The 15,307-nt window shown below is 37.6% G+C and overlaps 1 protein-coding gene across 32 annotated transcripts in view; it reads left to right on the top strand.

The window, feature by feature from the left end:
- The window catches only part of LRRC28 (leucine rich repeat containing 28), a 196,049-nt gene extending 180,742 nt beyond the window's left edge, over nucleotides 1–15,307 (top strand). For 21 of the 32 annotated variants that reach the window (XM_084975690.1, XM_084975717.1, XM_084975796.1 and 18 more), the window contains one exon: nucleotides 10,387–13,323. In XM_084975690.1, the coding sequence (XP_084831816.1) occupies nucleotides 10,387–10,459 (73 nt within the window). In that variant the 3' untranslated portion in view covers nucleotides 10,460–13,323. Of the gene's footprint in view, nucleotides 1–8,192; nucleotides 8,295–10,386 lie in introns of all 32 variants that reach the window. The other 11 variants (XM_084975674.1, XM_084975723.1, XM_084975670.1 and 8 more) reach the window with 2 other exon arrangements.

Raw genomic sequence — 15,307 nt, forward strand, 5'->3', positions numbered from 1 at the left:
CTATATATCTGTCTTTATGCTATTACCATACTGTTTTTATTACTGTGATTTTGCAACATACACTTCCTGACATAAATCAGGAAGTGTAATGCCTCCAGCTTTGTTTTTCTTTCTCAAGATTTGTTTGGCCATTGAGGACCTTTTATAGGACCCCATGAATTTTAGGATTTTTTTCAATTTCCATTTTTTAGAAGTTATTTCCAAGTAGCTCAGGATAATGCATCCATTCATGTATTAAATTGTCCAGTCAGTCAGCAGGCATGCAGTGAGCTTATGCTTTGAGCAGGACACTGATAGTAGTGATGACACCGGGGCTTTAGTAGGCTGCTCTCAAGCTTAGATTTATAGAGCTGGTTCTTTCAGGAATTCTCCTTGGTTCTTTCCACCAGAGTGATTACATGAGAGGCCCAGATGCCTGGGTTACTGTTGTGCCTTGGGATAGAGACCCATTTGTTGGGAATGTATGTGCAGAACTGTCTTTGTCGTATGGCTCCCCTTTTATCTTAGAACAACTTAATACTCCTTTCTCCAAATTACTAGTAGTTTATTTTAAAATAATATCTTCTCGCCTAATTCTCATATGGTTAAATCAGTTATCACTTATCAAAATGTGTCATATTTCCTTACCCTTGCTTTTTGTGGGTATTAATTTTTTCTATGAAACCAGTTGACATCACTAATACTGACGTTATTTGCTTACTTGTGTTTGGGTTGTTGTTTTGTTTTGCTTTGTTTTTCTTTCCTTTCAGCAAAAGCCATTCATTGGCACCCTCTTTAAGGTGACTTATGAAATTTTGCAGAGGTTAAAATATTCTTCAATAAATTTAACTAAATTGTTCTTGATTGTTTCTTCCTCATTGTATGACACAACAGTTATGTACTGACCACCTGCTGTGTACCACATTCTGTGCTAGGTTCAGCTATGACTAAACCACCTGATACTTCTTTTCCCATACATATCTCACTCCTAAAGTTCTAGGGCACAGACCAATCTAGTAGAGAAGCAGGTATGTATTTAATCCCTTGTTCTGCATACAGCCTCTGCCCATGAGAGACAGTCGTTATTAGCATAAATGTAACAAGCAGATAAGTATGTTATTAGATGATTCTCCCATAATCATCTTACCTGTAAATTGTACGTAGGCTTGGGATGTTATCTGATCAATTCTGTCTAATATTTTTCCTCTGGCTTGAATTTCTGTATGAGTCAAGGATATGCTTTTTGTTTCCGATCAGGAAACAGGTTTGCAAAGAAAACACCACATTTCTTATGATTTTTGTGGGCTCCAATATGTGCAACAACATTGTGATTTTTTTCTTAAGAATAGTTGTATTTCTTAAAACTAAACTGAAATGCTCTTTTTTCTGCCTTGCCTGTAAATATGCTCTGAGATTCTAAAGTAACAAAAATCATGTCTGATGTTTTTTGTAGAATTTATCAGCATCTTTTTCCTAATGGTAGAGTTTATCGCTTAGCTAAAAGTTTCTCCCCTGAGACTATCATGTATCTGGTGCCACAGTTCTATATATTTTTTTAAAGGCGCTAACCAACACAAATGCATTGTTAAGGCAGTAGACCTGTAGGTGCACTTAGATCATTAATAAAACAAGTAGGTACAATATGCTATTAAATGAGTCTCCCAAAAGTAAATAAAAACCCAGAGTTGGGAATTCTTTGTAGCACAAATATGACACCTTCAGGTTACCCACTCCACCTTTGGAGCATCATAAGAATTTAATGATGATCCAGTGAGCATTATGCTTCAGAGAATAACAATCCCACACATGTATGGACTTGAATCATTTTGCTTAGAACCTTTATTTTTGATTGATTGTGGTATGAAGTGTAACATAATTATCTTCTTAAAAAACAAGAAGAATTAAGTTGTTAGCTGATCCCTTCTTGCCATTTAAGATCATTTTGTGCCCGAGTTTCATTCCAGTTGTTATTTATACAAATATATACATTCTAGTAGAGCAAATTATCTGAACTAGGGTTCTAACCAACTTTAGGTTTTTTTAAAAAAAATTAATGTTAAAAAAATTTAAGTCTAATAACTTAAATTCACATAACTTCCTAAGAAAATCTCAAAAGTGATGCTTGCCTTTTCATTTCTTACAAGCGTAATTTGCAAAGCAGAGGGTTTTAATTTTGATCAAATCAAATTTATCCATTTTAATTTTATAATTAGTATTTTTTGTTTCCTAAGAAATCTTTATCTACCTCTGGGGTCATGAAGATATACTTCTGTGTTCTTTTCCATTTCATTGATCTGTGTTCATCTCTCAGCCAATACCAAACTGTCTTGATTACTATAGTTATATATATAGTAGGCCTTGATATCAGGTGAAGTGATAATTTCTCTTTAATCTTCTCTTTCAAGATTGTTTTAACTGTTCTAATGCCTGTGCTTTTCCAAATGTTTTAGGATAAGCTTATCTTTGTTTCAAAAAAAAAAAAAGCTTCTGCTGGATTTTGTTAATAATTAATTAATTTGATTTGCATATCATCTATAGATCAATTTGGGAAAATTAACATATTTACTATTTTTAGTCTTCCAATGCATGGACACAGTATGTCTCCATTTATTTGGCTATTCTTTTATTTCTCTTATCAACATTTAATAATTTTCAGCATACAGCTCCTTAAATGTTTTAATATCCAAGTATTTCGCTTTCTTTGTGTGATTGTAAATGATATTTAAAATTTTCAATTTCCATGTATTTATTATTAGTATATAGAAATAGGATTAATTTTTCTATTTTGATCTTATATGTTTGCAACCTTGCTGAACTTGCTTAAGGATCTAGGAGTATTTTGTGTAGATTCCTTGACGTTTTCTATGTAGACATGTCATCTGAAAGTAGGAATAGTATTTATTTCTTCACTTCCAATCTGTATGTCTTTTATTTCTTTTTCTGGCTTTACTTCAGTGGTTAGAACTTCCCATATGTACTGTGAAAATGGACGTCACTATAAAATAGATGTAAGCAGTGGGTTTTATCAAATATTTATCAAGTTGAGAAAGATCCCCTCTATTCCTGGGAAAGATTCCCCTCTATTGCTGAGAGTTTTTATCATGATAGATGTTGTATTTTGTCAGATACTTTTTGAGTCCATGGATGTCATACTAATTTTGAGCCAGCCTTACATACCCAAAATAACTCCCACTTAATGTAGTATATAGTTCTTTTTATACATTTCTATATTTAATTTTTAATACTCTGTTGAGGATGTTTGTATCTCTGTTTGTGAGAGATACTGATCTGTAGTTTTCTGGTTTTGTGCTGTGTCTGACTTTAGAATCAGTAATACTAGCCACATAAAATAACTGGGAAATATTCTTTTTTGCTTTTTTGAAAGAGATAGTATATAAATTCCTCTGGGTTCTTCTTTAAGTGTTTGATAGAATTATCCAGTGAAACCATCTGGACCTGGAAATTTCACTTTTTAAATTACAGATTTAATTCTTTAATAGATATGGGACTATTCAGGTTGGCTGTCTTATCTAGATTGAGTTTTGGTAGTTTGTAGTTTTCAAAATTCATCTGTTCTCAATTTGCGAACTTATGAGTGTGGAGTTGTTCAAAGTATTCCCTTAAAGTTTGCTGGTGATGAATTCCCTCAGTACTCAGTTTGTATGAAAAAAGTCTGTATACACCCTATTTTTGGAAGATAATTTCACTGGATATAAAATTCTAGGTTGGTGATTTTTTTTTTTCCTTTGAGTGGAACATTTTCACTCCACTTTCTTCTGGCTTGCATGGTTCTAACAAGTCTACTATAATCTTATACTTGTTCCTCTATGGATAAGGCTTTTTCTCCTCTGGTGTTTTGCAAGATTTCCTTTATCTAATTTGAATATGATATTCTTAGGTATAGTTTTTTTGTTTTTGTTTTGTATCCTGTTTGGTATTGTTAAGTTTCAGGATCTGTCATGAATTTTGCAATGTCCCTTACCATTATTACTTCAAATATTTCTTCTGCTCTTTTCTCTACACCTCCATATAGTATTCTAATTGTGCATATATTGCACATTTAGAAATTGTCCCACAGGTCTTGGATTTTCTGTTCTATTTTTTTTTTAATTCCCTGTAATAATTCTGACAATCTCTGTCATATCTGAGTCTGGTTCTGAGGTTTTGTCTCTTAAGCATGTGCTTTTTCTTGTCTTTTGGCATCTCTCATAATTTTTTGTTGAAAGCCAGATGTGTTTTATTGGGCAATAAGAACTGAGCTAAATAAAGCATTTAGTGTGGGGGGTTTTTTTGTTTTTGTTTTTGTTTTTTGCTTTTTAGGGCCACATATGCAGCTATGGAAGTTCCCAGGCTACGGGTGAATCAGAGCTTGAGCTGCCAGCCTGTGCTACAGCCATAGCAACAGCAATCCAGATCTAAGCCACATCTGTGACCTGCACCACAGCTCACCGCAATGCCAGATCCTTAACCCACTGAGCAAGGCCAGGGATCGCACTGCATCTTCCTGGATACTAGTTGGATTAGTTTCCACTGAGTCATGACAGGAACTCCCTAGTGTAAGATTTTTATCTTAATCTGGTTAGGGGTTGGGCTCTGTTTAATGTTTGCTGTAGTAGGTACTAGAGGCTTCACATTCAAATCAGATTCCTTTAATAGCCTTTTTTAATTCTCACCTGGCTTTGGACTTCCCTATATACTCCACTTCAGAGAGTTGCATCTTGCAACTGTTTTATCTGTAAACCCCCATTCTTATGCTGGAGTCCACTCAGTCTAGTAGTGAATGAAGGAGGGAAGTATTCTCAATTTTATGATTATATCTCAATATTTTAGTGGGCCTATATTTCTAGGCTGTGACCTTCACAAATCTTTCTCGCATTGCATCGCTTGCTTTCCTCTCTTAGGTGGGATGGGAAGGCTAGAAGGGGCTGGAGTGGGAAAAATGCACTTCCCCAACTGGGACAAGGCTCTGGTAGATTCTTTTCCTCTGGAGAACAGTCTTTTATTATGGAGGATGGTCTGGATATGTTATACAAAACTGCTCTTTTCTTCCTCCTGAGTAAGCAGCAAGGGGATCGTTTTTTGGATTTTTGCCGTGACAGCCTGTAGGGTTCCTGTAGGTAAAACCCAAGAATGTGTGCAGGTCACCTTAACATTGTAGCCCCAGGTTGTCTATATTCAGCCTCCAGCAATTCTACCATCTTCTGTCCAGGTAAGCAGATTTCAGCTGTGACTCTAGAGTTACCTTATCACCAGATTTGAGGTTACAAGTTGCCCTACAACTTCAGTTCTCTGGTGAAAGGAAGAACAGTTGCTGATTTTCAGTTTGTTCAGCTTACTGTATGAACAGGAATAAATGAGGACTTCTCAGTTTTTTACATATCAGAGATAAAGCCAGATGTGTTCTCTGTATAATTTCAGTTCTTTCAAAGTTGTGAGGTTCATTCTTTGGCACAAAATACAATCTGTCCTGGTGACTGTTACATGGGCATTTGAAAAAAAAAAAAAAAAAAGGAAGTGTATTTTTGCTGCTGTTAGGCAGAGCATTTTATATGTCAGTTAGATTATTTGGTTCACTGAGATATTCAGTTTTTCTATACCTATACTGATTATCTGTCTGGTAGTTCTGTCAGTTGCTAAGAGTAAACATATCGAAGTTCCCACTCTAATTCTGGGTTTATTTATTTCTCCTTTCATTACCATATTTTTATTATTATTATTATTATTTATTTATTTATTTATTATTATTATTATTTTTGGCTGTGCCTGCAAAATGTGGGAGTTCCAAGGCCAAGGATCAAACCTGCAGCACAGCCATGATCTGGGCCACTGCAGTGATAACACCAGGTCCTTAACCTGCTGCCCACAAGAGAACACCATCAGTGCCATTATTTTTTAACAGTTTTATTGAGATAGTTTACATATCATGTAATTCACCCATTTAAAGTATACAATTCAGTGGTTTTTCCCATATTCACAGATATATGCAACCAACACCACAGATGATTTTAGAACATTTTTCTCACCCTAAAAGAAACCTCTTACCCTTTAGCTATCACCTCTGTATTTCCCCAAACCAGCCCTAAACCAACTACTTATTTTCTTTCTATAGAAATTCTATAGATTTCTCTGTCCAATCCTTTGGATAGGGAGAACAAGCTTTTCTTGGAGGTTTTTTGTTTTGGCTTGGTTTTTTGTCTCTGCCTGTTGGTGGTTTTGGGTTGGAAGCTTCTACTTCTGAGGTATATGGGAGGCAATGGAGAAACCTAGAAATTCACCGTTGCTATGTTGCTTCTCATGTCCTGGGGTCCTAGGTTTTCCGTCCTTCAGGTCTTCCAGTGATCATCTGTTGTGTTATGACCAGGTGTTCTAGTTGTAAGAGAAAGGACCTTGGAGGAATGGGGCTCGCCATCTTGGCAGAACCAGAATGTATTTTGTCTACAAAGTATGTTTTGCCTTCAGAATCCAAAGTGACCCACAGGCATGAATCTGTTTCTTCATAGTGGGCAGTTCTGGAGGTAACTCTTCTTTCCCTTTTGAAACTTTACCAATGTGTAGCAGACACCTAAATCCTTGCAGGCTTTCTCTCTCACCTGTAGTAGGCAGATGTCATATCAAGTGTGCTTGCTCCTTCCAGTTTATATTCCCCTCACCCCTTAGTGAAGGGACTGCCATCCTGACCCTCCCAGAGGTATCTAGGAGGTGGCTGAGCAGGTTATGCCACATTGGAGCCACTTCAGCATTCCTATTTCTCTAAGCCTTTGATCTCCTCCGTTTAGACTATGCAGTGTGAGTTGGAGCATCTCTGTCTCATTGACTGTAGGCATCTGCTGAGTCAAGACTTCAGCTAACACAAGCTAACACATTAAATCCTGAGGCCTCTGTGAAGCACCCTTTCTGGCCTGATCCAATCTTAGATTTATTCTCACTGACAGATGTACATAGAATTCATTTCCACGCTTGCTCTCCAGATTGCTGCTAATAAAGTTGGCAGGATTCTACAACTGCTTCATGTACATAATCTTTCCTAGGAGCAGCCCTTGCAATTAACCCTCTGAATCATGCTGGGATTTTACTCTCTCTATGGTCCTAGAGGCGGTGCATATTGTTGGTATGGGTCCTGAAGAAAATAGGAATTTCCATTTTAGGTAACCACCCCAGATGATGTCAGTGAAATATTTTTATTCAAGTGAATGTTGTTTTCTTAGAAGGTAAGAAGGGCCGTTTCTGATGTGAAGAACATTTAAAGATAATAGAAGATCAAGGTTTCCATCTCAAGTCCCCACCCCTTCCCAACTAGAACCTTGACCTTAGCGTAAGAGACTTAACACAGATACACTTTTACCTGTACATTCAGGCCTCAGGCATATCCCTACCACAGCTTCATAAAATAAGAATTCTTTAAAGGCCACCATAGAAATTTTCTGATGCTCCACCTATATCTTGAGTTGAGAGTTCAAGGCACTAAGCTTTTTTTTTTTTTTTCCTTTCGGAGGGGGTTTGGATTTGGGGGTATCTCTTCATCAGTCACAAGAAAACATCTCCCTCAACAGTCTTTGAAATCATCATGATGCACAGCAATCAAGTGCTGCAGCTGCCTCACCTCCACTGGCTAAGTGACTGTTCGACAGTTACTACAGATTACTACAGATTAGTGATTTCCATTTTTCCCTAGCAAGAAGGTCATTCATGCAACCACAAACCTAACCCCAGAATCCCACTTTGATGAACTATTTCCTTAAGCCACTCCATTTAGCAGATACTAAATCAGTCAGGGTAGTGGCTGGAAAACACACAAAAACTGGGATTTTGATGGAGAGGGACAATTTACAGAAGTTCAGGCAGAGTTCAGAGTACCCGCAAGGGTGATAAAGTACCTGGGAACTTAGAGCAGTAGGAAGGTTTACTGTTCTTAATCTGTAGGTATGAAGGACAAAGGAAGATCTGGAGGCTCTTGAGAACTAGAGCTGTCAGAAGGGGCCTGCCCAGTGGAGTAGAAACAGTCAACCTTTCTATAAAAGCAGTAAGAAAACTGGCAAAAATTACCAAAACTGAATTTTTCGTAACTCTGAAAATTAATAAAAGGCTTAGAACAATCTGCAGAGTATTTACTCAAAAAAAGTGACTGAATCTCAGTAGGAACAGAGAATTTTGTGATATTTAGATTTATAGTCCCATCTTCTAGCCTTTTTTTTTTTTTTTTTTTTTTGGTGGAGAATGTGGGCATCAATCCATCTTCTAGTCTTAACATTGAAAACCCAGAATCTGCAATCACAGTTAAAACCAGCAGCCTGGAAGCAACTGGAAAGGGGTAGAAGGTAGATGAAGCATCTTCATAGGCCCATTTCCAGAGCTCTGTCACTGTGTGGTTGTTCACTGAAAAACCCTGCTTGCAAGCTTGTCTTTATTTGACTGAACTTTGAGGTCAGTCAGAGTTCACCAGTGCAAAAAGCCTCTTCTCTAAGGGTATTTGTCAAAAATTTTCAAAACAATTACGGGCAAATACTTAACTTCACAGATGCCTGAAACTGTGGATAACTGTTGCAAATAATACACTAACCATAAAGCTGAAGAGGAAAATTGGGGGAATGAGTTTTCCATAAGGGCTTTGAAAAGCACTAACATAATGATGGGAGTATGTAAGGCCATGTGCATGCATAAGGATGTGAGCATGCTCAGAATAGTCCCAAGAAGTCCCCAAGAGCCCACCTCTCCTTGAAACTGAGATTTTCTGCAAGCAGGAAGTAAAGGCTAAGGCAGAGTTGTCAACTGCCTGGTTGGTTGTCAAAATTGTTACTAAAGCCTAGTGAGGACTGGAGCCATACAGGAGGGTCCATCCACAGGGACGTTATCCTCACATCAGCCAACCTAGTTGGAACAAGTTGATAAGGGAATCCAGGATTAGTTCAAAAATCTAAGAACCCATAAAATTAGGTCTAGCGCTTGTCTTGAGATTTTTATCATCCAAGATGAGATAATGGCAAAGCTTTTAGAGAATTACAATGGCCCACAGATCTCACAGAGAAACGAAATGATCAATGTTTGCCAGAGACTTGGCAGGGAATTTTTTGGGGGGGTGTGCTGGCTGCAACTGGACACAAGGAACTTTTAGGGATATGAGAAATAGTTTATATCTTGATTGTGGTGTTAAACAATTGTAGTTCAAAACTCATCAGCTTCAAGTGAGTGAATTTTATTATATGTTTGTATGTAACTATACCTTTATTAACTAGATCTTTTTTAAAAGAGAAGAAAAAGGAAAATATTCAGCTTTTCTCTCTTCATGCCCTTCTCCCTCCTGCTATGCCTCCCACTGGCCTAATTCAGCCAGAAACCAGCAACCAGGCAGCTTTGCTTGTAGGGTCTTTAGATGTCACCTTCCTGAACTACAGAGAAGGGCAAAGACTGAGTTAGGGGGTGGGAAAAATAGAAAACAGTTGGCACAGGGGGTCCAATGAAAACGGCAATAGGTTACATTCTCTTCTCACCAGAGGATAGCACTTCTGGTGGGAAAACAAGTCATCTAACTGCTAGAGCTGCACAGAGTGGATCAGAGGGCTCATGACTTACTGAAGAAAGTTGCCAAACAGGAATTTGAGATAGAACTCCTCTGCTCTGTGGGAGAAAATCCTCAAAGTCTGTTATTCAGATTCTGAAATAACCTCTTTGGTAACCTGCAGAAATACATTCGTAGGATAAATTCCTTACAACTATGTTTGTTTGTTGGTTTTTTTTTTTTTTTTTTTTTTTTTTTTGGTTTTTTTTGTCTTTTTGCTATTTCTTGGGCCGCTCCCACGGCATATGGAGGTTCCCAGGCTAGGGGTCTAATCGGAGCTGTAGCTATTAGCCTACGCCAAAGCCACAGCAACGTGGCATCCGAGCCGCGTCTGCAACCTACACCACAGCTCACGGCAACACCGGATCGTTAACCCACTGAGCAAGGGCAGGGACCGAACCCGCAACCTCATGGTTCCCAGTCGGTTTCGTTAACCACTGCGCCGCGACGGGAACTCCAAAACTATGTTTTTTTAAGTTCTGTGTGTTTGTGTGTTCTAGATAAATTGGTGACGTTTTCTGCTACGTGATTTTTTTTATAATGTATTTCAAATTTTGTCATTGTGCTGTTGGTTCTAATAAGCAGAATTCAGACTGTAACATGCATGAAGCTTATTCTTCCTCAGCTGCCAGCATAGGGATGTTACGTCATCTGAAAACTGCTAACCAGATGAGCATGTGCATGACTCATCTGATTTCATTCCTCAGTTTTAGAAGGAATTTACATTTCTGTTGTGTACTTGGTTGACCACACCTAGTCCTTTATTTTGACAAGAAGACTGTCTCTAATGGAAGGAATCCTGAGACTTTCCTCTTGAACTCACAGTGTCCTTCTCTCCCTCTTTCCCCTTGCAGGAGGGCAGCTGTTAGTTTTGTGGCTTATTGCTGCTCCACCCAGTGCCTGCAGACTTTTGACCTACTGAGCTGATAGACACTCAGGAGCCTCAGGAGTGTTGCCAGCTTGACACTGCAGTCTCCTGCAAGTCGCACATTGTGCAGCAGCGGGACAAAAGAGCCCAGCCAGACCAACAGATCCTATCATCCTGCCCTGTCCTATCCAGCTCCAGGATTGCAGAACCTGGAAATATCTCGATAGAGCTTCAGAGCCGAAATGCCTTCACCCTGCCCCCACGTCGGAATATATCCTCCCTCAAATTAAGGACCCTTTGTCTTCTGTGTTTTTCTTTCTCTGGAAGTGTGTCTTGCAGACAGAGTATTTACTTTGATACACCTGCCCAAATCTAATGTAGAGGAAGCTTCAGTTCCCTGAAAAACTCTGTTCATAATGTAACTAAATCAGTTTTTGGACACACATACCTTCATTGCTACCTGTCATCTTCTCCTTTCTCTTTCTGTCCCCAGAGAATTATTTCCCCCAGAGGTTATTCCTCATGTTTTTAATGAATTTCAGCAAACCCTACAAACCTCAGTAGTATTGAAGAGCAGTGGAGGGTGGACTAGGTAAGGACAGAGTGCCTGAGTTGGCAGCCAGTTAGATGACAGCAGAGGCTTCACAAGGGTGCCCTGGAAAGTTACAACCTTGTTTGTAAACCTTTGCAACATATTAAGAGACTTTTATGAGGGGTTTTAAAAATAAAAATGTAGATTATAGATGAAATACACACTTATTTTGGAAGACTATTTACAGAAAAATAATTTTTGAACTTTTTATTTTCTGATAAGATTTTTTTTAAAGAGAAGATTTTGAAGATATTTTGGGCTTTAAAAGTTCTGATCCTTTTCTTTCTAGATTTGAACATTTTCTGGCTACTGAGAAAGGGAGAGAAAAATCAAAATATGACTTCCGGTGTTTCATTAGATGGGTTTATGTTTAAATTTATATTGACTTTGAAATATTTTTATTACATCAGATAAACAGGCTTCAGCTACTTCTGCTACTAGTTTTTAGCAGGTTGATTCTAAATATAGCCTGTGCACTGTTATTTAAATACCTGGTGCATTAGATAATCTACATTTTGACCCTAGATTTCTTATGTGCTTGACACACTGTTGTCCAGATAACATTGAGAAAAGTCGGGAAGAGCAGGCTCAATTCAGCCTTGGGCTTTTGCAGAAAGGCCACAAATGGAAAGTGTGAGATTATGCTCTGACAAAAGATAAAGCTTTTAATGGAGAATTCATGTATTTGTTCCTCCTTTGAAAGGATGGCATTTTCATGTTGCTTTGCTGCCAGATGTTCATCTGGTTGCTGTGAAGTGATTGTTTTTTTACTTTATAAAAAAAAATATTTTTAATTATGGAGATTTCTCTGAGGCCCCAAGAAGGTTTACTTGATAAGAAAATTATTTCAAAAAATTTTGGACTTGTCAAAAATTTGCTTTATTGAATTTTATTAACTGTCCTAAATCTGTAATGCTAGGCTCTCACAGTGCTAAAAATCCTGCATAGTTACTGACAAATGTGTGATCTTTTCACAGTCACACCACCTGCTGCCCAGAAAGCAGACTATCCACATAGAATGGTGAAGGCAGAACATTACCAACTGTATTTCCACTGTTCTTACTTCCTCTGTCCCTTTCATAACTTGGCCTGTTCAGCCTTAATATTTCAAAGGCTTGTAGTATAATAGGAACTGAAGATCTATCTCAAAATGTAACGCTTATTTGATCCTCTGGAATAATTGAAGTTTTAGGGTAACCTCTACATGTATATAAATTGGGAGATGAAAAATGTGGTATGAAATTTTCCAAATGTGGTTTAAGCCTAAGTGGCTACTGCTATCTATCATTAAGTGACAGTAATATGTTTCAACATCTTTCTGCTTCACCTTTACAATCATATATCTTAAAATGGAGCTATGAAATTGCTAACCTGATATTCAGGCTTCTGTTGAAATAAGGATATAGATACTTTTAACTTGTTGGAAATTTTACAAAGAGAGTAACAATGCAAGTAGCCTCTCTGTACCTTTATAAACAATATGTGTTGACCTCCAGCAGTGGGCTGGGCAGACAGCCTTTAGGTGGTCTCAACCTTAATCATTGATGGAGCACCCAACAAAATTGATGAGAAGTGGAACTCAGAATTTGTCTTCTTTGGTTCTGTTCATTATAAAATTTTGTAATGGATTCACTGATGTCATTCTTAATCTTTTGATATTATAAAGGAGTGTTGTAGGCTGGAGAAAATTGGCCTACATTCTAAATATTTGAATTATGTCCAGAGCTTTGCAGAAATTATAAATTTATTATATATGTGGTTTTTTGGAGCAAGTGTTAACACTAGGTAGAGGAATATTTCATGCAGTTGTATAATGCCAGAAGAGTGAGTTATTTGGAAAATATAGTCATTCAGGTAAGTTTACATCAGTAATCTGATACATGGTTAATGGTAAATTTAAAAATCCAGGATACCCTGTTGGGCACAGGCCTTCTTATGATACAATGTAAAGGGGTCTGTTTTAAGTGGATTAACCCTATCAGTGTTCTTCAAAATGCCCAATTGTTATCATAGCAGAATCCTCAGTTATATAACATTGAGTAGATGAAATGTTTCATCGTCAATGAGTAAGACACAGAGAAAGCACATTTTAACATTTTTAAAAATGATCTACACACAAAACAGCTTAAAGAATGATGAACTCCTTTGTTATCTGGCCCTCCTTTTCGGGAAGAGCAAGGTCTACATTAAACAAACGTCTTTGGCCAATGGTACTCAACATTCACTAAAACCTTGCACACTCTGGCTTGTCTGTCTAGCTTACTGTGTATCTCACTTTTCTTCTACATTTAGCATTACAAATTAAAATGTTTGCAATCTAAGAAAAAAAAAGACTTCAATACCAGTTGATGTACGAGGCTTTGCCTATAGTTTTCCCTAAAATGTATACCTATTTTGGTAAACTCTTTCAAAGCCAGTTTTAGAAATTATTAATAGTAGAATTAGATTTCTGTTTCCTGAATTGAAAAATCAAACATGTTTATCTTTACTGTAAAAAGCTCAAGCCCGATACCTTGCTCCCAGGGAAATCAAAACATTTTTTATTCAGATAATTTATTAACTAGGCTAACGCTAATGCAGCCTGATGTAACTAAATATTGAGATGTAAATTCATTTCCTAGTCTTGTAACCTTATTTTAAAATAGGGAATCTTATTTTTTAAATGTATCCTTACATAACCCTGGCCATTTTTATGCGCTTATCATTTTTGTGGTTTCCACCAATTCTTTCTTGCTTACTCCTAATGAGGCTTTTCTACATTTCTCCAGGAATTAAGTGAATATCTTGTTTGGGGCTGTTTTTTGTTTTTTTTTTTTTTGGCCACCCTCACAGTATGTGGAAATTTCTGGGCTGGGGATTGAACCCAGGGCACAGCAGCAACCTGAGCCACAGCATTGACAATGCTGGATCCTCAACCAGAGAACTCAATGGTTTGCCTTCTCTTAAACTGAGAGGATTTTTATGAAGTCTGTATTCTTGAAAATAGCTACATTTCTATCTAAAAAGCATTCAAATCTCAATATTCCTACCCAAGAAGTACCTCCTTGTGCTATTACCTAGTAGATCTGAAAGTGATACAGGTGCCTCTAGGAAAGGGATTGGTCATAGCTGAATGACTGTTATCCTTGGTCAGGAAAAGAGATTGCATTACAGCCTAGGTTGTTCTCTTTGTGCATCAGAGACAGGAAGGTATTGGCAGTGCAGTGTGCTAGCTGAGCAGAAGGTGGAGCATTTGGAGGTCATTTCCGTAAGTAATTAAGAGACTTGGCAAGAGTTGGCCAGGTTCCTGCCCACCTCCCACTTCCATTCCATTCACCTTACCACAGAATGTGGATTATCCTTGCCACCTGTGTTAAAGAATGTCAGGCTTTGCTTCTCAACAATTTTGAGACTATAATAATCTGAAGTTTTTTCTTTTCTCCTTCCCTCCTTCCTATCCTTCCTTCCTTCTTTTCTTTCCTTCCTCCCCCCTCTCTTCCTTCCTTCCTTCCTTTTTTTTAGCTCAGTGAATTTTACTACATTTATAGTTGTACAACCATCATCACAACCCAGTTTTACAGCATTTCCATCCCTAACCCACAGTCCCCAACCTGTCTCCTCTGGTAACTAAGTTTTTCAAAGTCTGTGAGTCTGTTCTGCAGATACATTCATTGTATCCTTTTTTAGATTCCACATATAAGTATAAGTGATAGCATATGGTATTTGTGTCTCACTGTGTGACTAACTTTACTTAGAATGAGAACTTCTAGTTCCGCCCATGTTGGTGCAAATGCCATTATTTCCTTTTTATGGCTGTGTAATATTCCATTGTGTATATGTACCATATCTTTATCCACTCCTCTGTCAATGGACATTTAGATTGCTTCCATGTCTTGACTGTTGTATACAGTGCTGCATTGAACATTGGGGTACATGTGTGTTTTTGAATCATGGTTTTCTCTGGAGAGGTGCCCGGGAGTGGGATTGCTGGACCATATGGTAATGCTATTTTTAGTTTTTTGAGGAGTCTCCATACTGTTTTCCATAGTGGTTGCACCAGTTTACATTCCCACCAACTGTGTAATAGGGTTCTCTTTCTCCACACCCTCTCCAGCATTTACTGTTTGTAGTTTTTTGATAATGGCCATCATAGTAGTTTTGATTTGCATTTCTCTAATAATTAGTGATGTTGAACATCTTTTCATGTTTTTAATCCATCTTTATGTCTTCTTTGGAGAATTGTCTTTGATGGGATTGTTTGGGGTTTTTTTGGTATTGAGCTGCAGGAGGTGTTTCCTTCCTTCTTTTTATATAATGAAAACATTTTGAAAACTGA

This window comes from Sus scrofa, chromosome 1, assembly GCF_054392235.1.
Source record: "Sus scrofa isolate SSC_HxYL_T2T_F1_AM1 chromosome 1, Sscrofa_HxYL_maternal_Yorkshire_Landrace_v2.0, whole genome shotgun sequence".
In the NCBI taxonomy this organism is placed as follows: domain Eukaryota; kingdom Metazoa; phylum Chordata; class Mammalia; order Artiodactyla; family Suidae; genus Sus; species Sus scrofa.